The following is a 22,820-nucleotide window of genomic DNA, read 5'->3' as shown; positions in this document are numbered from 1 at the left end:
GCCGCGGCGTGGCGGGGCCGGGCGGCGTCAGCAACCGGAAGTCGCCGCTCTGCGCCCGGCGGTGCCATAGAGAAGTTCTGGCGGGGCGGGGAGGGGGCTGAGCCGGGTGGCGCCCGGCGGCGGGGCCGGGGCCGGGGCCGGGGCCGGGGCCGGGGCCTGGGCCTGGGCCTGCGTCTGCGTCTGCGTCTGCGTGGGGGCGAGCGCGGCGGGGCCCGAGCCCTGCGGGGGGCGGCGGCGGCAGCGCCATGGCGGCCGAGGGGAAGGTGACGGGGCAGAGCCAGGAGCAGTTCTTGCTGCTGGCCAAGGCGGCCCGCGGCGCCGCCCTCGCCAGCCTCATCCACCAGGTGCTGGAGGCCCCGGGCATCTACGTCTTCGGGGAGCTGCTGGACATGCCCGCCGTCCGGGAGGTGAGACCGGCCCGGCCCCGGCCCAGCCTGGCCCGGCCCCCGCGGCCCGCCCCGGGCGGCAGGCCTAGAGGGCCCTGCCCGCGGCCCGGGCCGGAGTGCGGCGGGGCCTGACCCTGTGTCCCCGCAGCTGGCCGACAGCGAGTTCTCCCCCGTCTTCCGCCTCCTGACCATCTTCGCTTACGGCACCTACGCCGACTACCTGGGTGAGGCCGGGCCCCGGGGTGGCGGGGGCACAAGGTGGTTCAGGGGCCCTTTCCCCTCCCGGTGATGCTGGTCCCTCGGTGCAGAAAACGTGCCGGAGCCCCGAGCCCTTGTAGACCCTCACCCAAACTGCCACCCTTTGCAGCAAGAACTGTGCCTCCATCACTACGGCCTGACAGGCGCCCGGTGGCGGTTTGGGCCCGAGACTGCTGGAGTACCTGACAATAATTAATGCTACTGTTTGCCAGCTGCGTGGGGAATTTCCAAGAACATCTTGACAAAGACATTTTTGAGGGGCGAGGGGAAAGACTTAGGTATCCGCTGGGATATGCAGACCTCCATAAATAAGGCACCAGACAGCTAGAGAGGATGACTTGAGACTGAGGGGAGGAAAGGCTGCTCAGAAAGGGTCTTTTGAGCTGAGAATTAATGGGGACGGCTTGGCAAGACGAAGCATCGCTTGGGGGATTGGTGTGCAGAAGCTTTAAGAAATGGGTATGGTGCAGATGCTTCTGTGCAGGGCTGGGAAATGGAAAGTGAGGCATAAATTCTTATACCCTGTTCTTTCCTGTGACAACAGCTGAAGCAGCAAACCTCCCTCCCTTGTCAGAGGCTCAGAAGAACAAACTGAGGCACCTGTCAGTCGTCACTCTGGCTGCCAAGATCAAGGTAGTGGCCCTTTTTTTCCCCGAATTCTCCTCCCACTGGGATTACCTCATGCTAGTTACTGTCATGTTTCCACAGTGCATCCCCTATTCGGTGCTGCTGGAGCAGTTACAGCTGAAGAACGTCCGACAACTGGAGGACCTTGTGATTGAGGCTGTGTATGCAGATGTGCTGCGAGGGAGCTTGGATCAGCGGAACCAGCGCCTGGAGGTGGATTACAGCATTGGGAGGGACATCCGGAGGGAGGAGCTAAGCACCATCACCCGCACATTGCAGGAGTGGTGAGGAGGAAGCCCCCAATACTAACATCCAAAAAAGGTTGCAGGAGTGGCCGGTGGCTTCCCCGGATCCTCTTGTGTGTCACTGGGGGGTAGTGTTGTGAGGTGGCCTACTCAATCCCCTTTCCCATACTCCAGCGGAAAGTAATTTTCCAAAAATAATTTTCCACATTCCCCTGTTTGTTGATGGAGGAGTGATGAGACTGCAGCATCCTTTGCACAATCCTGGCTGCTGGCAGGAGGCTTTCTGAGTATATATCTGTAGTTCCTAACCTCGTGTCACTTTGTTATTTGTCCCCCTCTCGGGTAATGACGTCACTACGTTATTACATTTGACTCCTGCTCCTGTGTCTTCCCTGCTTGGTGTAGGCATCACCTTCCAGTCTTTTTGGCCTCTAGAGTTGAAATCTGTCATCTTTCACGTTTCTTTCTATGCTGTGTAAATTACCTGGCCTGTTCAGTTCTATGTCTTCTCTCCAGGTGCCAGGGCTGCGAGGTTGTCTTGTCGGGCATTGAAGAGCAGGTTAGCCGGGCCAACCAGCATAAAGAGCAACAGCTGGCACTTAAGCAGCAGATAGAGAGCGAGGTGAGTGGGCCGAGGAGGGAGCAGCCAGTGCCCCTCACTTAAAAATCACTAGAACCAGCACCCTGTGGTTGTTACAGTCTTTGCTCAAGTAAGGCATTACCTTTTCCCTAGGCCAGACCCCCTGGGGGGTGTGCCTGAAGAAGAGTCCTAAATCAGCTTAGCACTCCTCTGTAGTACAGAGGTCTGGACAGCTGTTAGCTCTTGTTTGACCTGAGCTTGCAGCTCTTAAATCCCGGGCTTGCTTTAAAACAAACAAACCCCAAAACCCAAAGCAAAGTAAAAATGTGGGAAATTCCTTGGTTCTTGCTTTTCTGCTGTTGCAGGTGGCAAACCTGAAGAAGACCATTAAAGTGACAACAGCAGCTGCTGCAGCAGCCACATCCCAAGACCCGGAGCAGCACCTAACAGAGCTCAGGGAGCCGGCCCCTGGCACCAATCAGCGCCAGGCGAGCAAGAAAACTTCCAAAGCCAAAGGGTGAGGAGTGGGGGCAAATGAACAGAGCTGCTCTGTGTGTGTGTTCAGGAGGTGAACTGGGGTGCCCTGTTTCAGAGCAGTGAGGTTACTGACTGCAGGGATCTGCTCCCTGGACATGGAATGGTCAGATATGTAGTCCCAGCTGAGCTCGTCTCCTGCTAATTTGGGGGAAGATCTCTGCAACTCTTGATCTGAAGCAGAATTCATAAGCCTTCCTTGTTGTTCTCTTGCAAAGAACATCAGCCACTCTTTGTATGCATTTAGAAAAGGAAGTCAGGGGTGAGCCTTAGTGTCCACTCTGAATTGGTTTTGGTTTTTTGTTTTTTCCTCTCTCCACAGGCTCCGGGGCAGTGCGAAGATTTGGTCTAAATCAAACTAGTTGGATCTCCCTTCACAACTGGGAGGGTGAGAGGAAGAGATTTGGGGGATGGAGGGGTAGCAAGGGTCCCAAGTGTGATGCTTCTGAGCTCTTCTCTGAGATCCTGTCTTGCCAACTAATTCTCCTGCATGTTTGTTCTCTTTCCTATCTTCTTTACCGACTTCCCAGGCAGTGCCTCCCTCCTCTTCATTACAGCATTTCACACTCTAAGCTTCCAGTTGTACGCGTTGCTGTTTCCCTTACCCCTCAAGCCCCCATAGCCACAGCTGTGTGTTTCTCTCTTTCTCTCTCCCTGTCCTTTGACAGGTCAATTTAAAGAGCCATAGAACTGTGTCGGTCACCTTTGCACCCGCAGGGCATCACAGAAGCTTGGAAAGAGTGCACTGGTGCTCAGCAATCATTTTGGCTCTATGAGGCCCCTGGGACACTTTGCTCCAGGATGCAGCTGCCATCTTTGATTGTTTAATCTTTGTTTTGCTAGGTGGGAGGGTAGTTTTTGAAGGGATTCTTTTAAAAATATATAAATATATTATAAATATATATAAAACAATAAAAATATAGACCTATGGACATATCTGTACAAACTTGTGCTCCTGTGGTGGTGTGTCTCCGTCTCGCATACTGATTCTGGATGTTCCAAAATAAGTTGTGATATTGAGAGCCTCTATCCTGTTTCTGGGTGGAATATATCCTCAAAATACTCATTTTCTAAAGGGCAGTGCCACAGTAGCTTGGTAGAGCTGTGACTAGAGTCCATAAAGCAGGAATGAATCCTAAATCTTATTTAAAGAGTTTCTTGTGTGATTGATTTGCATCTTTTGAATGTTCCAGAGGTGCTTTTCAGGTAGTCTGAGAGGAAGGTGCAGAGGTTGAGGAAAAAGTGTCAATACTACGTGCCTGGGGACAAAACAGAAAGTGATGTGGGGACTTGCCTGACAGAGTTGAAGGTAACAGAGTCAATGCCCATCTGGGTAAATTTTCATGGTATAGATGCTGCTTAAGCCATTCTTGGGTGATGTTGGAGTCTGGTTGAAAAAAGATCTTTTTAATGAAGTTGGCTCCTGTGAGATGCCCAGAAAAAAACGTCAGATTCTTCAGAGGATGCATCCTTGAGGCTGGCTTGAAGCCAGGTCAGACGGATGCGAGTGCCGCACTGCACACTGTGACTCCCGCCCCAGCTTGGTTCTGCCTCTTCCCTTGTGCCGATGCTACAATTTGATTCCCTGAACCTGGGTGTCTGTGTGTGAGCAAACCACCAGAAAATAATTCAACAAGGGAAAGCCCTGATCTTTGTCTGCATGGAGACTTTTTCAATTCACTGGCCTGGGTGAGTTTTCTTCTGGGTCAGCTCCCTGTGCAGACAAGCGAGAGCTGGGGCTGAGGCAGCGCAGGTGGGAGCAAGCCTTGTTAAGGAGGCAGGGAGGGGGCATGAGACCGTGCTTGTTTACTGGTAGCAAGGTGTGATGTCATCTCAGTACTCTAACACCACAAAATGCTGGTTTGTGCAGTATCGCTGTTTTACTAATTCTAGACTGCTGTAATGCAGCACTCGCTTTCGGTGGGAAACCCCTGTCACTGAAACCCATGAACTCGTAAAACTTTGAAGCAGCTTTCTTCCCTGTGTGTAAGGTCGCAGGGCGGGGCCTACCAGCCAGCTGTGCTGGGGCGAGGATCTGCGGAGCTGTCCTGGGGTGCCTGCTGTCACTGGCTGAGGTCTCCAAGAGCTAGGGCAGCCCCACACCTTTTCTCCATTCTGTGCCCCGAGGCATCAAGCCCCTTGGCTGCAGTCATCTGGCAAGTAAGTGCCGAGCAGGAGAGGTTTGGCATTAAGTTGTCCAGACAAGAGATGCAAATCTGGCTGCAGGAGCGCATAAGGGGGCAGCTAAGCTGGGGCTCTAGAGAGGTCTGGCTAATTTGCAGCAATAGGGAGTCTACTTGACGAGTCCTGTTTTCTGTAAGTTACAAGGAGGGGTTGTGACAGTGCTTTCAGCTTTTGTTTAAATTACCTCAAGCCTTCCTCCCTCTGCATCACATTGCCTTCGTCTGTCTCTCTCAGTGAGGAGAGTCACCGTGGTCGCTGCATTTGCGATTGTCTGCAAGAGGCAATAACATCCGTGCTCATCAGATTCTCCCACTCCATGGGAAGGGCCAGTCTGGGACTGAGGTGCCGACAGGGGAGGTGATACCTGGCAAGCCCTGAGCACCTGCCAAATGTCTGGCACCTCACGCCCTTTGAAAGAGGAGCTGCTTGCAAAGCCGTTGGGGTGTGAAGTGAAGGAGAGAGGAGAATGGGCTTGGGATGGAGCCAAGCAGCCAGACAAAGCACCTGTCCTAACAGCCGGCTGAGGTCCAGTGGGAGCTGGGCTGGAGCAGTGGCTCCTCCGGGGAGAGCTGAAGTTACCAGTAACAGAGGAGGATATTTGTGCCCCACAAAAGTCCTGCTGCTGCTTAGGAAGAGCAGCTCTAACAGCCCTTTGTCCCAACTGTCTTGGCTCCTCTCTGACCTGTGGGCCCTTGCTCTCTTTAACTCCACTGTGGCTATTAGGCACAAAGGGCCTTTTTAGACACCCTGAATCCACAGTTTAAATCCAGGCTGCAGATCCCAGGAGCGGAGTTGGAAGCATCCCAAGCCAGCACTGTGAGCTCCATGCCAGTCGCATGCGATACACTTGTTGAGCACACCTGCACAGCACACTGGCAAGGCAGAGCTGTGCCTGAGCTCTGTACACACGCTGGCATCGGTCTTGTGAGCACAAAAACCCGTGCACAGGTGACAGCAACCAGAACATGGACCACCATGGGGTCCTGGGGGGGCTCAGCACATCAGCCTAGGGCTGTTCTGAAGCCCCAGGCTCAGATCCTCACGGCTAAATCACAGCCATTGCGAGTCTGCCTGCGTGCTTCTGCCATAACTTTGTTTTGTGGCATCCAGTTTTCCTCCTCTCCAAGACTCAGCTCAGCTCTCTGATAGTGGCATTTGCCAAGCACAGCCATAGGCTTTGCTCCCCCTTCCCGTTTTCTTATTTGCCCCTCTTGAGGCTGGTTGTGTTGTGGATTTTGGAAGAGTTTGGGATTAAATGTATTTGCTCAAGAGGCATCTGCACAGCTCTGAAAGTCTTCCATTTTGTTTATTTTCCAAAGGGAACACCTTTTAGGACCTCCATTAAGAAAAAGGAAGCAGAAGGTAGCAGGTAAAAGTACTTCAGACCTTTGGTATGACTGAAAAATACATGAGAGGTGTGCAGTGCAGAAAGAAAATGTTGCTGCACATTGCCTTGCTGGATGGCAAACAGCGGGCAGGAGCATAGGTTTCCCCTCGCCCTTCACCTGAAAACCATGCTTTTTATTTTCTTGTTCACTTCAGCTGTTTCTCTGAATTTCAGTCAGAGAGGGTGTGAAGATTATTAGTTAACATTTGTAAATCACTTTGCAGATGGCAAGAGTGAGGTAAGTACTGAGCATTATTATTATAGGTTTCATTTTAATTTTAAATGTCTTTGTGTTTTTAGCGCTGTTTTCTCCCAAAGAAAAGACTGAGAAAATGGACCCTGAGTAGAGCAGAACAGAAATACCTGGACACACAACACCCTAAGCTCTGGCAAAGGACTGAGGTTTAGGGGACTGTAGAAGAGAGGGTATGGAGAAGCCTTTGTCCTAGCTTGAGGAGCAGATCTGCCAGCCCTAGCATAGCGATTGTACTGACTCTTGCGCAGTGATGCGTTGCAACCTGTCTTTCGGTGTCATACGTGGGGCTTTCACATCTGGATTCAGAAAAGGGAGAAGGTAGGACAGGACCTATCCCTGCTCCTCCAATTCACACCTGACTGGGGAGAGGGATGTCTGAATTTTGCCAGCCACCCTGTGCTGAGAGGTAGCTGCAGATTCTTATTAGGAATCGTGGTTAATGAGGGTAATTCTTCGCATTGCATTACTGGAGACACAATTTCTTCTGGGGCAGTTGCTGTTCCCCTTCTTGAAGGTGATGGGGTCAGACACCATGGTGCCAGCAGCCCAGCATCCGCCGTGGTGCCCATGGGTGCCTGGTGAGTGGAGAGGAGCCTGGCAGCTGGGTTGAGCACCCTGCAGGACTTGCCCATGTTCTCCCCATCCTCCAGTGTTTTCTGCTGGGGGACCTTCAGAGGTAGAGGTGGTCTTTCTGCTTGTCCTGGTTTCGGCTGGGATAGAGTTAATTTTCTTCCTAGTAGCAGGCATAGTGCTGTGTTTTGGATTTAGAATGAGAAGAATGTTGATAACACACTGATGGTTTAGTTGTTGCTAAGTACTGCTTATGCTAGTCAAGGACTTTTCAGCTTCCCATGCTCTGCCAGGTGCACAAGAAACTGGGAGGGGGCACAGCCAGAATAGTTGATCCAAACTGACCAAAGGGCTATTCCATACCATATGACGTCATGCTCAGTATAGAAACTGGGGGGGTTGGCCGGGGGGGCAGTGATCGCTGCTCGGGAACTGGCTGGGTATCGGTCGGCGGGTGGTGAGCAATTGCATTGTGCATCACTTGCTTTGTATATTATTATTATTATTATTATATTGTTACTATTATCATTACCATTTTACTTTATTTCAATTATTAAACTGTTCTTATCTCAACCCAGGAGTGTTTCTCACTCTTACTCCTCCGATTCTCTCCCCCATCCCACCGGGGTAGGGGGAGTGAGCAAGAGGCTGCGTGGTGCTTAGTTGCTGGCTGGGGCTAAACCACAACACTGCTTAATGGCCCTCAGCAGGGCTCCCCTCAAAGGGAGCCAGCATTTTGTTTATGGGGGGTTGCTGAGGCTGCCCTTGCCTCTGTTCCCCAAATGAGACATATAAGGGGTTTGTTTTTTGATGAACGGATGGGCTGGGAGGGAAACATCTCATGACAGAAGGTTTCCCCAGGATATGCACCCGCTGCCTCCATCCTCCAGTGGGTCCCCAGTGCCAGCTGGGGGAGTGGGTGCTGCAGCATCCTTCGGGGCTGCAGGGACGCTGCAGAGGTCACAGTGATGCGAGCTTGCCTTTACTGGTCTGGAGGATGTTCGCGTGGCTGTGTGGTTCCCCCAGAGCTAACAGTGGGGATGCCTCACCTCTGCTTTAGTGGGGTGTTGGCTCACCTCCCCTCCAAAGGCTTTATGTGGAAGGTGGGTGCCTGACAGTCTGGTCTGTTGGGTGAACTGACACAGCTGGATGGGTGTCCTGGTCTGCTTCCCGTGGGGCCGTACCTTCTCACAAAGGCTCCCTGCCGACAGCAGCCGCTGAGGGTTGTGCCTGCTTCTTGCCTGGGATGAGGCCCTGGCTCTGCAGGACTACAATGCAGTGAAAGGTAGAGTAGTCAAAAGAGTCCTGTGGCCCATGTCAGCAGCTGCAAATGCATCTCTCAGATCCCTGGCATCCTTCTCGTCTCCTCTTTATCCCCTGGAATAGCTTCTCACTTTCCTTCTGTGGCCCCTTTCCATCCTCTCCATGACTGTCTGTGTTCCTACCCACAGGGCTCTTCTCTCCTCATCCCTTTTCCTAGTGCTAGTCAGCACTTAGCTGCAAAACTCAGAAAAAACCCACCTGCTTTCTCTATTGGTTCCTCAGCCACCCACCTCTTGGGTGTTTCTCTTCAGGCCTGCTCTAGTTTTCCGGGAGAATCCCTGCCAGTGCGGTGTGGAACTGGGCTGGTTTTTCCTCTGCCAGTGGCAGACTCTTCCACTGCTGGGGAAAGGAATTTGTTTGCAACAAAAGTCTTTGCGCAATTATATTCATGTTGTGATTAATTCAATAGATACCAAAATGGCAGGTGGATTCGAGAGCCATGACCCTTATACACAGGTAACAAGAACGTCCAGAATTTCTGTAGCACTTGTGCATGTGTTAAAAGCAACTCTGAGCCCTCCTGCTCCAAGGCACAAGTGAAGTCCCAGCCCCTTTGGATCAGGAGAAAATGTTTCTGGGGAGGCTTTGCCCTAGCTCCTGTGGGATTCCCTGCATCTGCCTCTGAAGCATTTAGCACTGGCTTTGGGATGTGGGAAGATGGATGAGCGGTTCGGTGGGAGCAGCAGTGAGAAGGAGGCTCCTGGTGACCGAGCGTGCTCTCTTACTGGTATGGTCTCATAATCCCTTGCGAAAGCTTCTCAAGTGCCAACCAAAACCTGGTTAATTTTATTGTCCCCACTAGTCCCCTTGGCAGGCTGCCCCAGAACCTGACTGCTGTAGTGGTTAGAAAGTTTTTCTAATTTCCAGCTTAAGTGGATTCACAGCTAGTTTATATTCTCTTGTGCCTGTGCCAGTGCAGCTTTAGCTGAAGCTGTTCTTCCTCCCTGGTGTTTATTTCCCTTGAGCATAGATTTCACTTTGCTTAACTAACCAAACCGGCCGTCTCATACATTGTGAGCTCTCCGTAGCTTATAGGCTATCCTACAAGCTTGCTCTTACTTGCAATTTCAAATTAAGCTTTCTTGGCTAGAAATGAGCACAGTTCTTTTCCACAGGTGAAGTCTTATCAGCATCTTGCACAGCAACAGTAAGGCACACCTATAGCTACTAGAAATGCCTCCCAGATCATGTGCGTCTTCTCCTTGATGCCCTCAGTAGGTGCTTACAGTTATTATATGATTCACTGGTGATCCTGAGTATTTCTTCTTTTTTGCTGCTTAATCAAAGAGGCTCCAATTTACAGCTAAGAAAGTCTTGGGTTTAGGTCCTATGTGCCTTTTCCCTTTTACTTTGTACTGCTAACTTTAGTCCCTTTGCTGTTACTGACACCTTTAAGGCCACCTGCGTCCTCCTGTGTGATACCCTCATCCAATTTGGCAATGTGTCCGGGTTTTATTTATTTACTCATGTATTTATTTTTTGCAAACCTTATTCTCCTTTTCTCTTATTAGTAAGGAATGGATATCGTGAGGCTAACATCTCTACTTCTAGCTTACCTTTGACCATTATGGCACCAGCAGTTGGAGTTAGGTAGTGTCTATTCTATTCCCCTTCCTTTGTATCTCCTTTTCTTGCCCCCTAAGTTTGTATTAAGTGCCCTCAGGATTTATAAGCAGCCACATGTGAGGAGATAGTGGAAGGAATAGTAACCTAAGTGAAGTTTCCTTATGGGGACATTTTTTGAAGTGTTGTCTTTAAAAAAGCAAGTTCCCAGGAAGAGAAAAAATAGTTATATTTAAGACAGGGCTGAAAAATAAAATCAAGTAATTTTTTTTGGTGTGATTTGGAAAGTAAAAAAATGTTGCAAAAATCAAACAAGTGATTTTTAACCTAGACCCCTGTACTGAGGTCTGTTTTAAATCCCGTTGTTCTCCAGCACCAGAGTCAGTGCCAAGGGAGTGGCATTCACCTGTGGGATTTCGCACTCTCACCCCATGGAACTGCACACTTGTTTCCCAAAGCAACCACCGTGCCCACAGAGCGCTCTGATTCCTGCAGGATTTCGCACTCTCACCCCATGGAACTGCACACTTGTTTCCCAAAGCAACCACCGTGCCCACAGAGCGCTCTGTTTCCTGCAGCTCGCTCTGTGGTCCCATGTGCTTTGAAGTGCCCGGCAAGTCACCAGGTCTCTTCTTCCCCTTCCCACCCCCGCCCCCCCCCCCCCCCCCCAATCTAGCACTGCACCAGCCTGCTTTCCTCTCAGATTCATAGATTTTTAAAGCCCGAAGGGACAGGTATAATCCCACCGTTTGGCTTCTCAAGTGGCCAGGAACTACCTCACCCCGTTCCTTCTCTTTGAGAGACCCCATCTAGGTTTGGAGTAGCTGGAAAGCCCAGGTATGCTCTAATGATCACGCTCTCCCGTGAAGGTCTGCATCTCCTTTCCAGTTCCATCTTTAGGTGGCTGCAGGTTTTCTCCTAGGCTGAGGAGCCCTCTACTGTCAGAAACCTCATTCCCACACGGGTAAAGCCAGCCCCTGCTCAAGTGGAACGAGCTCAGACACAGGAGTCTTGAGTTCATGTTACCTCATACTGCCAGTCACTGTTTCCAGGCTTCAAGTCATCCTTGTTGCTCCCTTCTTGAGTCCTTCTACTCTTTGGTGTCCTTTTTAGCGTCGTATACTCAGATTTCACACAACAGGTTCACTATTGTGATACAGGGGAGAAACTTTACCTCTTTTCTTGGGGAACGCAGGGTAATGCCTCCAAGTGTAACCCATCTCCGCAGCTGAGGAATTAGGCCAGTAACATTCATTTACTTGGTTATCTCTCAATCTCCTAGTTCTTTCTGGAGTCTCTCCAGGGTTTCCAGAAAACAGGCCTCCATCTTGAAAAAGCACAGACTACATTTATGTTCCTGGATGAAGGTCTTTCTGCTTTCACTGCAGCCCAGAACAGTTACTGTTTATAAATAAACACCACACCAATAGTTATGGACCGCTCTGCACATCTCATCTTTTTCCAACATTTCTCACCTTCATTGTTCCTTGGATCTTCCAAAAGCTTTATCAGCACGGGTTTAGTATCTTCTTTCAGATCATTAATCACGTTACTAATGAGCATTAGTTTCAGAACAGCATCCTACTAGAAATAATTTCATATTCTGGGGTCTCTTTTTCCCCTCATTACTTGAAATCTATCAGTGAACTGAAATTTATAATATTGGCCCTTTTGTCATGTTAATAATTTCTTTCTTTTTTTTTTTTTTTTTTTAAATCAGGGAATAGTCTTGCATGGCTAAGTAAGATACCTTGTACTGGTGTAACCTGTAACTTTAGGTTGCTGTAGTGCCTTTGTTAACTCCCCCCCATGATTTAATCAGAAAATAGTACAGCAGTTGGACAGGAACAATTTCAAGAAAGTGAGATTGAGAAAATATAAAAACAGATACATTGATTTTTATTTTTAAGTTTACTGCATTTTCTCTTACCTTGACTTAATGACAGTTTAACTGGTTTACAGCTGTGGATATCATCTCATTTACTGTTTACAAACATCGGCACAAGGTTATTTCCTCAGTATTCTACAATGCTTTAAAAAGTACAGTGAAAGGTACACAGAGCTTCAGGGCTACCAACAAGAACATTTAAGGACCAAGTTTCCACTAGCTCTAGTGGCTCTTATTTTCACAATACATTCTGAAATATGGAAAAATGGGTATACAACAAACCAACCCCCTTAAGTTTCTACTCTACTTGTGTGTAGCTAATGTGCTCTCACCTGCAGCTATGTCACCCATGTCTCTACCAGTGTTTCCAGCCTCCCTCCACCTCATTCCGCCCACCTCCCCTTCCCTCATGCCTTTTAAGCACAGCCGGCCCCTCTGCCTCCCTCCAGGTACCCTACTTGCTCCTTAGCATGATCCAGAAGAATCACTGTACTGCATCGCTTTGGTGTTTCAGCTAGCCCAGTTTGAAGGCAACAGCTGTGGGAGAAGGAGCGAGAACGGATTTTGTCTCTATCGGATGGATGACTTGGAACCGTGCCCTGCATGTCTTAAACAAACACAGCTGGACTTTCATGTCAGGAACACCCAACCTTCTCTTTCTCCATCCTGCTGGAAGAGCTCTCACAGACATCTCAGAAATGTGAGAGACTCATCCCAGGCCTTCCCCTTGCCCTGATACAGCAGGTGGATGACTTTTAACAAGAAACCATTTCACTTGAAACTGTAACTAATGGGAGAAAAATTAACCAGACGAAGTTATAGTCTAAATGCCAAAGTGAGGGCTGTGTAAGAGGTGGGCTTTCCGATTGTGTGCGTGTTCTTGTTTCCAGGCAGCTCAGTTATAGAGTAGTGCTGCACACAGACTCGGGCACCTGCTTACAACTTAGAGGTTCTCACAGCTTGTCTAAAGACAGAGGAAGAGGAGAAAATCCTTGGTTGTGCACACATACCTTTTTGTTGCCTCCATGCAAATCTCTGCATGCTCTTCCATTGGATTAATGACTTGCATCAGTGATCAGTGAGTGAATTTTCATCAAACCAGGGTATCGGTGAAAGGGAGAGCCCCAAGCACAACTCGCAATCGCTCGGCAACAGGCACCAGTGGCAGTGCATCTTACCCCCGCCGGGGTACGGATCTGCCCTCTTTCTCTTTGCCTTCACATTCTCTCCTCTTCTTGAGAGTCCCTCAAGCCACTGATGGAAAAGCATCATCGTGCCCGGATTGATGCCAGCCTGGAGCAGCTAAGGCGGCTTCTTCAGCAGAACCCAGAGCAGCAGGTGAAGAACGGCTTCCCAGGACCGGAGGAGTCAAGGGAGGTTCCCTTCTCTGGGAAAAAAACTTCTGCTCTCTGAAGTCAGAGGTTAACATACCGTGTCAGCCTCAGGAGCAGTGGAGACCTTCCCAATACACTTCCTCTACTTACTTTTTGGTTTGGGATCTCTAAAACTCTCTTCTGGGTTCCTGTCTCTGCTTCCCAGCCTTAACACAAGGTCCTCTGATAACTGAACCTCTTTTCCATTTCCCTAGACCACCAGATCCTTTTCATGCCTGGAGAAGGCAAAGATCTTGGAAATGACTGTAGAGCAGTTAGCAAGGCGCAAACAGACGGGTAAATCACACCCCCTGCCACAGAGTGGAAGAGGATGCCAAGGTCCCAGATCCGTAAGCAGGACAGCACCCAACAGGGTGCAGATGCTGAATCCAGATAAAAGGATTAGGGATTAAATCAAAATTAGGAATTCCATGCCCAAGGAGGAATGGATCCTCACATCTTAAAGGTCCAAGTTAATCCCCACCACCAGCACGCCCATCTCCCTTTTCCCTTTCTCAGACATTGCCTCAAAGAACAGCCAGGACTTCGCAGCTGGTTACCACCACTGTCTCGATGCCTTAAGCACAGCATGATGTAACGCAATTTCTGAGCTCAGCTGGTTCTTCGCCAGATCAAAACACCAGGTCCCACATCTTGTGCCATCTCAAGACCTCCACTGAGATGAGGGCTGCCGTTGCTCCAGTTCCTTCTTTCAAAGTCTGGCAACCCCAAGAGGACTTGTCTTCCACTACACCTCTCCCAAGCCCTGCTTTTTCCTGTGTAGCTCCTCCTTTGGCCTTGCTCTCTTCAGGGCCTGCCCTGACTAAGACATCTCCAGAAATTCAGTCCACTCCCAGGGGCAGCTGGTTTATCCCCCTCCAACGCTTACTCCACTGTCTCAACCGAGGTCCCTCCCTTCACTCTCCCAGATGCCGGAGACCTCTCCAACTGCACCGGGATGTGGAGCCATCACCTGAAGACAGGACTCCTACTGGGGTTTGCTATGGGACAGAACAGCACAGGGAAGCGGGGACAAGAGCCTGCCGTCAGCAAAGGCTCTGCCCTGCGCTTCCTTGAAGGGTGGAACACGTGCAAACTCTGCCCTAAGCTTTCAGGGGCTGGATTTGGCATCCTTTTTTCAGGGCAAGATAGTCCTCAGCGAGGTGTCCGTCCCTCCGTTAGTCCCCATACATACAACATGGGGATACACGGCAAGATCCCGGCATGCCACTTCCAAGTCACGCATAAACTTCCTGCCTTCTGTTCCAAATGAGTTGATGAAAAGGTTTATGGAGCAGGAAACTGGCCCAAGAACCCAAGAGATCTTTCCCTAGACCTGTATTCCTAATGCCCCTCAAGTTTCACCTAATAACTTAAGAAGTTAAGAAAAGCAACGTCAGTTTCAGTTGCATAGAAATAACAAGAAAATAATGGAAATAGTCCCTGGCCATGCAGGAACCCCGGAGGCCTACTTCAGGGCCACACAGATGACCAGGCAGCAAGAAAGACCAACCAACCTCCCCTGAGTGCACAGCAAAACTACAGCAATTAAAGGGTATTTTTGCAAACGGTGGGTTCTTGGGTCTTCTTTCACAATTTCCATGTTGAGCATTATCTCAGTTTGTAACTATATGGGAAGGCTATAAGGCTATTTTCTATAAGAAAATAAAGCCTTAGAATTAAACACCAAGTTTCTCCTCAGCAATTTCCCAAGGATACGAAAGAGGTTACTTAATTCCACAGCAGGCACAACTAGGTCAGCTGCAGGTAAAGACTGATCCAACAATTCTTTACAGTTTATGTCTTTATTCAGTAAACATCTAGTTACAAGTTTCACAAATTAAAAAAGTGGGGGAGCTGATTGAAGAGGGGTCAGGGGGAGGGGGGGGCCCACAGGCTGATCCAACTTTTATTCTGCTCATCCCTTCTCTAACGTACACACCCTTCTGCTTCTCCATAGCTGCACCAAGGAGCAGGAGGGGAATCGAAGCCTCTGTCCTGGTGAGGGGACTGACATGGGGTTCTAGCAGAATTCCCTCATATTTTTTTCACAGGGGACTAAACACAAACTTCAGAACCAGCCCAACCCAGCACAGAAAGAGCGGAAAGGATGGAAGAGGCAAGGTGGCAGCTTCTCATGCCCACCACTACTGGCAGAAAGAACAGAACCAAGGGAGAGCAGAAAGGGAATGGGCATTTAATGTGTTCCTTGCACATCAGTGAGATTCCCCACACCCCACTGCAGCACCCAAATGGGGCAAAAAAGAACAATGCAGAAGATTAGTTGCTTTGTTTCAACTCTTAAGTGGGAGGGAGGTTAATACTAAATTTGAGGAGGGTCCAAGTGGTGCTTTGAAGGGGCTTCAGAGTTTCACTGTCTGTACCTGGGAGGAAGGGAAACGGAGAACATAAAAAGAGTAAGTGGTGACCAGAAAGCAGCACAGAAAAAGACAGAAAAAGACATGTTTAAACCTCACGTCTGGACATCAAAAAAAAAAAAAAGGAAAAAAGACCTTTTTCAGGCGCTAGAACACATCCTAGTGAACCCTATTCAAAACACAGGAGAGCAGACACCAGCATTTACTTATGTTTCAAACTGGACTGACAGCACATGGTCTCCGAGTTCTATACAGTAACAGTATAAACACTCTACAGATTGTGATCCTACCTCATTTCATACCATTTCAACCACCATTTAAGGCTGACGCGACACTTTTTTGTTGATAGCAAAGCTAACTTGAACAGTTTCCACCTTCCCATTCAGAGTAGTATTTCCTCAAAACTCCCACCCCGTCCTGCTCTCCAGGTTAAATGGGAAAACCCATTTCCAACCAACACCTCAAAATAATGTAAGACTGGGGCAATGAAAAAAAAAAAGGCACATGGCTAAGAGGCAACTGCACAGCAGAAGATGAGGAAACCAACTTGTTAAGACTTACAAGAGCGTGTAGGTAGATTTGGGGGTGGCCACACTGCACCCCCCATAAGGTCTGCTCTAGGTTCACCAGTCATACCGACGGGACTGTCTGGAGGGAGAATCCTCAGGGCCCTGGATTGCAAGACGAGTCCCTTCAGCCCGACGGCCACTGCTGCCTTCATGCCGTCGGTAATCCAGCCCCCGCTGCGGCCGGAAACGGGATGTCTCTCGCCTCCACTCGTCATCAAAGGCGGCTGCATCACCTATGTAAGGAAAGAACAAGCTCAGATGGGGAGGAGGTGGGGAAGCAGCACCTGGGCGTGCTGGGAGGAGGACACAGACAGTACTCACTTTCATCCATGTTGATGTAGTCCTGCCTCTCCTCCTGGTCACCCGTGCGATGGTTCCGGGACCGCTGCATGATGTGGGCCCGCTCCCTGATGTGGTGTCCAATCGACATCTGTTCCAAGCCACTGTCTGAGTCCCTTACGGTCCGTCTAGTCTCACGGATCTGAGGGCAGATTCCCACATAGGATCAACATTTCAATTCATTCTCCCAGCCCCATAAGGCACTCTGATTCTTGCCTGCAGCATTTCAGTCACAGTACGCTGCCACCACTCCCAGGATGTCAGATGCAACATAATGATGAGGGATAAATGGATTCCCCCCTGCCAGCACTTCCCATCCCCTCCCAGTGGCCCTCAGCATGGTTCAGTGAGTCACAATGCGTTCCTCGAACTGCAACCGACTGCAAAGCAGAAGTGCTGTGGGTGGCCAGCGCTGAGCTACCAAATGAAGTCTATCCACCCACAGCAAAACCAGCAGCCTCGTGCTGGGAAGATGCACTGCAGCCTCCTCCTTACCCCGCCAGGTGCTGAACGCATCTCTGAGGTCTCTTGATAGACTTTGGGCCCATCACCCAGGTTGGAATAGGAGATGACAGTTGAGGAGGTAAATGTCTGGCAGTTAGCACCACTTGTCATATGCTCCTGCAAGAAGAAATGGGGAACGGTATAAAGGAGGAATGGGAGGGAAGAAGAGATGGCAGTTAATTCTCTCTATATACAACAAAGTAGGAAGAATATAATCCCCATGGATCCATCTTTCTGGAGAACACATCTTCCTGCTAAATTAATCCTTGCTTCTTGCTAAACAAGTCTACCCCCACACTTCCTTCCTCACCCATCTCTCCTCCCTGCCCTCAGTGGGTACGCTTCAGGAACAAGCTCTCTATCACTCTGTATTGGTCAGTAAGCAAAGCTTACAGCCTCTGCCACCTCAGCAGCTTGAGCAGAGCCAATGCCAAAGCAGCACAGTAAGATGGGAGACCTTAGAGAGGATGGCAGGAGCACCCTCAGTACTCCCCTCGATACAGACTGGCTTATGGAGGGTTCTTACCATGTTTCCAATCATGTCGTTCATCATCCCAAACATATCTATAAAGCCACCTGCCTGATAAAAAGGAAAAGAGAACACAAGAACAGTCAGTTTGGAAAGATACAGGAGGAAAGAACAACAAAGTATCTGCAAGGGACAAAACCCCGCTGCCTAAGAAGAAAAAAATTGTTCTTTCCCCTTTCTCTCAGTAGTGCAGAAAAAAACCCCCCAGGATTTGGGGTTGCTGTTCTCTCCATTCTCTCAGGTTGCATTGCCCAAGCGTTCTGGCTCTCCAGATCTCTGGATATGCCAAAGATTGTTCTTTTAGTTTGGGTCTAACTCCCAATGCACTGGGGTTTGTGAGTCCAGGCACTTGGCAAAGCTAGGAGAAGAAATCTCAGGTATGCACTTATAGTGATCCTAACCATAAGACAGTCATCCTCAATGATTTTTTCACCTCATCACCGTCAACTCAATTTAAACCACAAGGAAGTTTCCATTGATTGTATTCTTTCTAACATAATAACAAGTTTTCTTATTTTCCCTACAAACACCTGACTTTTTAATCTTGTAAACCTAAAGGCTGCAGTAATATACTGGGCCAGCAGGTCTCACAGGTTAATTGTGCAATATGTAAACAAAATTACTATGTCAGTTTAAACTTGCTGATTTTTTTGTTTCCTCAAGTAGCCTCTTGTTCTCATTTCCAGCAGAGCAGTACTCACATGCAATGTTATTATCCTTTGAAGTCTATCTGTTTGTATTCTTATTAATCCTCTGAGCTACAACAATTCCAGGATGCTTAGTCTCTTTCACTGAGGCAATCCTGCAGAGCAAGGCAGCTAAAGTTGCTGGATCTGGAATAACCTATTTCCACTGTATTATTTTAGTAGATGATGGAGATCAGCACACTCCAAGCACGGTGTTCTCACATCCACAGTCATTCTCATTCCAGTCCTGCTCACCTGAAGTACTCTGTTGGCTTTTCCATCTGCCACCACTGGCAAAGGAGGTTCAATAATCACCTCTGCCTACCAATGGCTAAGTCTTCCCCTTGCGTTGTCACAGTTCCTCCATTACCTCCAAACAAATCTGCAGCTTCTTTTCTGACGTATGAGGTTATTAAGAGACTACCTGCTCTTCCTGGATATTAACTGTCCCAATTCCTATGAAATATTGTGCTCTAACAGTGTTAGGGCTCTTCTCTGGTCAAGGTGCAAATACAACCTCCCCATACAAACAGAGTTAGAATCTCTCCTCTAAAACAGCTCTCAGACTAGATTAAGACATTAGAGGGGAAAAGAGGGAAAGGCCTGAAGTCATATAACAACTCAATGAGAGAGGTCCAAGGGAAACCAGCTGCCTCCAGTTTCAGTTCAATACCCTCTTCTGTGTTCAGTTTACTATAAATCTAGAGCTCATTCTGGTCTCTTCACACCTTCCCACCCTCACTACCCATTAGGCTAGATGGTCTTGCTCACAGATGGCTACGTTTTAGCACCGGCTGCACACAGCACTGATGAATCTCAGTATGGAACCACTATTTGGAAAACCTCTAATTTGACCCAGAAAAACAGGGAACTTACCATGCCAAGCATCCCGAAGGGTGAAACAGCTCCTGCCTGCCAGGACAACAGAAAAACAGAACAGAGAATGACCTTGCAACAGCCAAACACTATAGATCCTCCTCAACACCCTCATCCTTCTCAGAAACAGAACTGGGAACACTCAGGCCCAACAAACAGATCAAGAAAGTGCCCCACTGCCTCACAGCGGTTCAGACCGCATCACCCCTAACAAACCAGACAGAAGGTGATGCTCCTAAATTTCTCCCAGTTACATTGATTTATGTCCTTGAGAAGTAACACGTATTTCTTCCCTTCCTCCCATTCAACCTAGAACACAGTTGTGTTCAATATATCAATGCACGTGGAGGAAAGAAGAGGGCAAGAACACCACTGTTTTAGAGGTTAATTCTGCACCCACCACCTGTGTGAAGGCGAGGGGCGTGCCCAACCAAGTAGCAGTGGAAGACAGAAGCTAACAGGCAGTTTAAGAAAGCCTGTCCTGTACTCAGCCCCCCTTTTACCTGCATCCTACGGCCAGCCTGGCGAGCCCCAGGTGTGGTCCCATCAGTGATGCCAAGGAGCGGGCCGAACCCAAAACTTCCAGAAAGCATGCGGTTCATGTGCTGCCGGTGGATGGCAAAAGGGTCCCTTTTGGAAAGGTTGAGAGAACAATGGTGAGGAAGGGATGACAAAAGAAAAAGCCCCGCATAATCCACCCATTCTGACTTTGAGTTTCTTTTATGTAGCTGTACATTCCTTTCCAAGCTGAAAATCCAGAATCCCAAGAACTCAGTGTTGCTTTTGGTGATCCTTGGGGCTACAAGGGACCTCTGGATCCCATCTTATGTCTTGTAAGAGAACATATTACACTACAGAATCCCTCTCAGGCACTAACTGATGTCCGTTCAGAAGTAGTTTGGTGTTCTGGTCCCACTAATGCTTTAGGGCCAAGCATGGCCAAGGCCATTCCAGAACCTCACTGGTCTAGCAGATAAAAGCCACTTCTCAGATCTGCAGTCCACATACCACCATCATTTCATGCTCATTTCCTCTTGTGCCATCAAAACTCTTTACGGTAACAGCTCTGCAAAACAATCAAACCCTTCTAGAAGAGCAGTTCTTAATTTTGCAGGGAGGTGCATGAAGACCCAAGAGAGGGACTACACTTAACGGGACCAGAGAGCACGCGATCCTAGATATTGTCCTCTCACCCCTCTATGCACACAAACACACTCAAATGCAAGACTGAAACCTCCAGTATGGCCTGACACTGTGTGACATTCCCCCACCCCAAATCATCTTCATCTGCTATTTTCCTACAATGTTATGTGTACACCTATCAAGAGGTTGCGACCACATACAGCTTTTGCAGATTTGAGAGGGAAAGGGAACAATAACTGGGGTCCCTAACTGGTTTTCCTTCCTTTCCTTCTTTTGCAGCCTCCACTTTGAGAGCTGTACACGTTCACACATGCTGGAGGAGCAAGGAGAAAAAAAGGAGAATAAGGACAAATGGTCACAGAATACAGTGGCCACAGTAAAAAAAGTCTGGGAAATACCACAGCATTTCTCTGCACATCTTACAGTCTGCACTTCTCCCTCTTGCGTGTGAATAACTTCAGCAGCATATCATACTCCTGAGATCACAAAAGCACCAATACTTTTCTGTCTCTACTGGAAATGCTTCCCATAATAAAAGCTAGACCCATACCTGCCACATCAATGAGAACACACAGTCATTCTGTGACTAACTGGGACATCAAGGTCTTCTCTCCTGCTCATTTGTTTACAGCTGATAAAATTCTTGCTTATTACCAATTCTATAAGCAAAAACCAGACTTTATTCTTCTACATAAATCAATTCCACCAAATTTCTAGTAGTGCCATGCTTAACATAATCAAATTCTTACTGTATTACAGTCTATTCCTTATCTGCTTTGGCAAGGGCTGCCAACTTAGTTTCACTGCCAAAATTTATCAACAGCATCCAATTTCTGGACTGTGGACAGAAGAAAAACCCACTCAGCAAAGAGAATCCCAGGAAGAGTTCTTGAGACCTTTGTTAGATTTCAAGACTCTTATTTCAAAACTACTTGTTGTCTTCACTTAGTTCCTTACAACTTGACAACTGCTTTAGCAGTCTTCTCCAGCTCTGTTAACAACTTCCTGTGCATAACAGCAACAAACACTGGACAGAACAGTAGATTTTATCTATCTGAACTGAAGTCCTACTTGGTATAAGAAAAAAAAAAAAAATCTTTATGCAAAGATAAAGATTAGGTATTCCAGCCCTCTCTTCCTCACACAGTTGCAATGCCTTCTGGCCTACTTTATTTAATCACGCTTCCCTCCAAGACCATGCTCTAGTATCACGGAAATCAGACCAACGCGAACCAGGTTATTCCCTGTGCTGCCCCTTAAGAGGATGTTTGGATTTTTCTCCAGACAGCTGCCGCGCTGCGGTATTTCCCGCGGCCCAGAGGGCCCTCTGCCCGCCTCTCCGGACGCGAGGGTAGCGCACACCTGCCCCCCCCCCCAGCCCCCGGGGATGAGCTGTGCCGCAGCCCCCCAGTCCCCCCGCCCCCCCGGAGGATGCCCAGCTCGACTCACATGGCAAACATGGGGTCCTCCGGCTCGCTATCCCTCATCAGCCGGAACATGCTTCCCTCGGTCGGGGGCGGCCGCTGCGGAGGGGAGAGGGGGGGTGAGCACAGCCGAGGCGGAGGGCGGGGAGGGGACGAGCAGCAGACCCGCCCCCCCTCCCCCGCCCCACCCCACCCCGCCCCGTCCCGGGCAGGCGACGGCAGCGCTCCCCCCGCGGCGCCCTAGGCCACCACCCCCCGCCGTGGCCCTCCCGGCCCCGGGCCCAGGCCCCGCCCCCGGCCCCTTCCCCTGCCTGCCGGCGCGCCGGTGGGTGCCAAGCGGCGAGCGCAGCCCTTCCCCTTCCGCGGCAGCGGGAGGCCCGCGGGCCGCTCACGCCTCCGCTCCCATCGCGGCCCGGGACCGCGCTCGCCCCCGCCGCCCCGCTCGCGCCAGCCGCCTCGCCCCGCGCATGCGCGCCCGCCCCGCCCCGGCCGGCGACGCGCTCACCGGGGGGGGGGGGGGAGGGGGAGCCCCGCCCCTCGCCTCGCGCCGACACCGCCCCGACGCTCGGGCAGGCCGGAAGGGCCGGCGGGCAGAGCGCCCCCTGGCGCCGGGCGCCCCCCGGGGGCCGTCAGCCCGGAGCCCGCGCCCCCGGGCGGCCCCGCGCCCCCCCACGGCCGCGCCGCTGCCAGCGGGGCGTCCCGGGCCCGGCTCCGCAAGGACGGCCCGGGCCCGAGGGGTCGCAGGCCGAACGCCGGTACGGTGGCTTCCGCAGCCTGCCTTACCCTCTAGGAGGCCTCGGCGCGGCAGGGTGCCGCTAGCGCCAGCCGGCCCGGAGCACGGCGCTGCCCGGTGGGTCCGGGAGTGAGCTGCAGCTGGCAGCAAGTGAAAACGTGCCCAGTCACGAGGGGCCACCGTTCCTGGGGCAGAGGCGACGGCAGACGGGCACCAGGGGTGTTGCTCACGTCCCGCCTCGGTAAGAGGAGGGGCGGCTGACGGGCGAGGCGAGCGCTCGAAGGCTCGGAACGAGTGGGAGCGCGGTCACGGGTGCCTCTGCCACGCTGGCTGGCCAGGGGGACGCCACGGGGGAGGTGGAGGTTGCCACCTGGCAGCTCACCGTAAGGACAGCCCCAGCGGCTGGTGACCGCTTAGTTCATGGCCACAGTCCACAGCTCCGTCTGGGCCGCTGCGGCGACAGCG

At 50.4% G+C, this 22,820-nt stretch overlaps 2 protein-coding genes across 6 annotated transcripts; one reads left to right on the top strand and one right to left on the bottom strand.

The window, feature by feature from the left end:
• Window positions 1–245: 245 nt before the first annotated feature.
• On the top strand, window positions 246–12,504 carry COPS7A (COP9 signalosome subunit 7A). Of its 3 annotated transcripts, none has more exons than XM_075709545.1 (8): window positions 246–407; window positions 535–610; window positions 1,189–1,277; window positions 1,353–1,555; window positions 2,033–2,138; window positions 2,462–2,613; window positions 2,953–3,018; window positions 12,316–12,504. In XM_075709545.1, the coding sequence occupies exons 1-7, from the start codon at window positions 246–248 to the stop codon at window positions 2,990–2,992; spliced, it is 828 nt and encodes a 275-aa protein (XP_075565660.1). In that variant the 3' UTR covers window positions 2,993–3,018; window positions 12,316–12,504. The 3 variants fall into 3 exon arrangements, with proteins under 3 accessions (XP_075565660.1, XP_075565669.1, XP_075565650.1); XM_075709554.1 differs by lacking the exon at window positions 12,316–12,504 and adding an exon at window positions 12,251–12,306; XM_075709535.1 differs by lacking the exon at window positions 12,316–12,504 and having other exon boundaries at window positions 2,953–3,600.
• A 2,479-nt stretch (window positions 12,505–14,983) lies between these two features.
• MLF2 (myeloid leukemia factor 2) lies at window positions 14,984–21,728 on the bottom strand. Of its 3 annotated transcripts, XR_012831183.1 has the most exons (8): window positions 21,648–21,721; window positions 19,559–19,685; window positions 19,056–19,091; window positions 17,491–17,544; window positions 16,956–17,081; window positions 16,443–16,602; window positions 16,114–16,354; window positions 14,984–15,558 (listed from the first exon to the last, which is right to left on the bottom strand). XR_012831183.1 is itself a non-coding variant. In XM_075713619.1 (7 exons), the coding sequence occupies exons 1-7, from the start codon at window positions 21,695–21,697 to the stop codon at window positions 16,176–16,178; spliced, it is 732 nt and encodes a 243-aa protein (XP_075569734.1). In that variant the 5' UTR covers window positions 21,698–21,721; the 3' UTR covers window positions 15,566–16,175. The 3 variants fall into 3 exon arrangements, 1 of the variants encoding a protein (XP_075569734.1); XR_012831184.1 differs by lacking the exon at window positions 19,056–19,091 and having other exon boundaries at window positions 21,648–21,728; XM_075713619.1 differs by lacking the exon at window positions 14,984–15,558 and having other exon boundaries at window positions 15,566–16,354.
• Between the last annotated feature and the right edge of the window lie 1,092 nt (window positions 21,729–22,820).

The sequence above is a fragment of the Pelecanus crispus genome, chromosome 1 (genome assembly GCF_030463565.1).
Source record: "Pelecanus crispus isolate bPelCri1 chromosome 1, bPelCri1.pri, whole genome shotgun sequence".
NCBI lineage: Eukaryota > Metazoa > Chordata > Aves > Pelecaniformes > Pelecanidae > Pelecanus > Pelecanus crispus.
This window is presented reverse-complemented; position numbering and strand designations above follow the sequence as displayed.

Coding starts and splice junctions, on each gene's coding strand:
- MLF2 (XM_075713619.1), bottom strand. CDS start 21,697: ATGTTCCGGCTGATGAGGGATAGCGAGCCGGAGGACCCCATGTTTGCC. Junction 17,545..19,055: donor CCTTCGGGATGCTTGGCATG/GTAAGTTCCCTG, acceptor CCTTTTTATCAG/GCAGGTGGCTTTATAGATAT. Junction 16,603..16,955: donor TGCGTTCAGCACCTGGCGGG/GTAAGGAGGAGG, acceptor ATCTGCCCTCAG/ATCCGTGAGACTAGACGGAC.
- COPS7A (XM_075709545.1), top strand. CDS start 246: ATGGCGGCCGAGGGGAAGGTGACGGGGCAGAGCCAGGAGCAGTTCTTG. Junction 408..534: donor ACATGCCCGCCGTCCGGGAG/GTGAGACCGGCC, acceptor GTGTCCCCGCAG/CTGGCCGACAGCGAGTTCTC. Junction 1,556..2,032: donor ACCCGCACATTGCAGGAGTG/GTGAGGAGGAAG, acceptor TCTTCTCTCCAG/GTGCCAGGGCTGCGAGGTTG.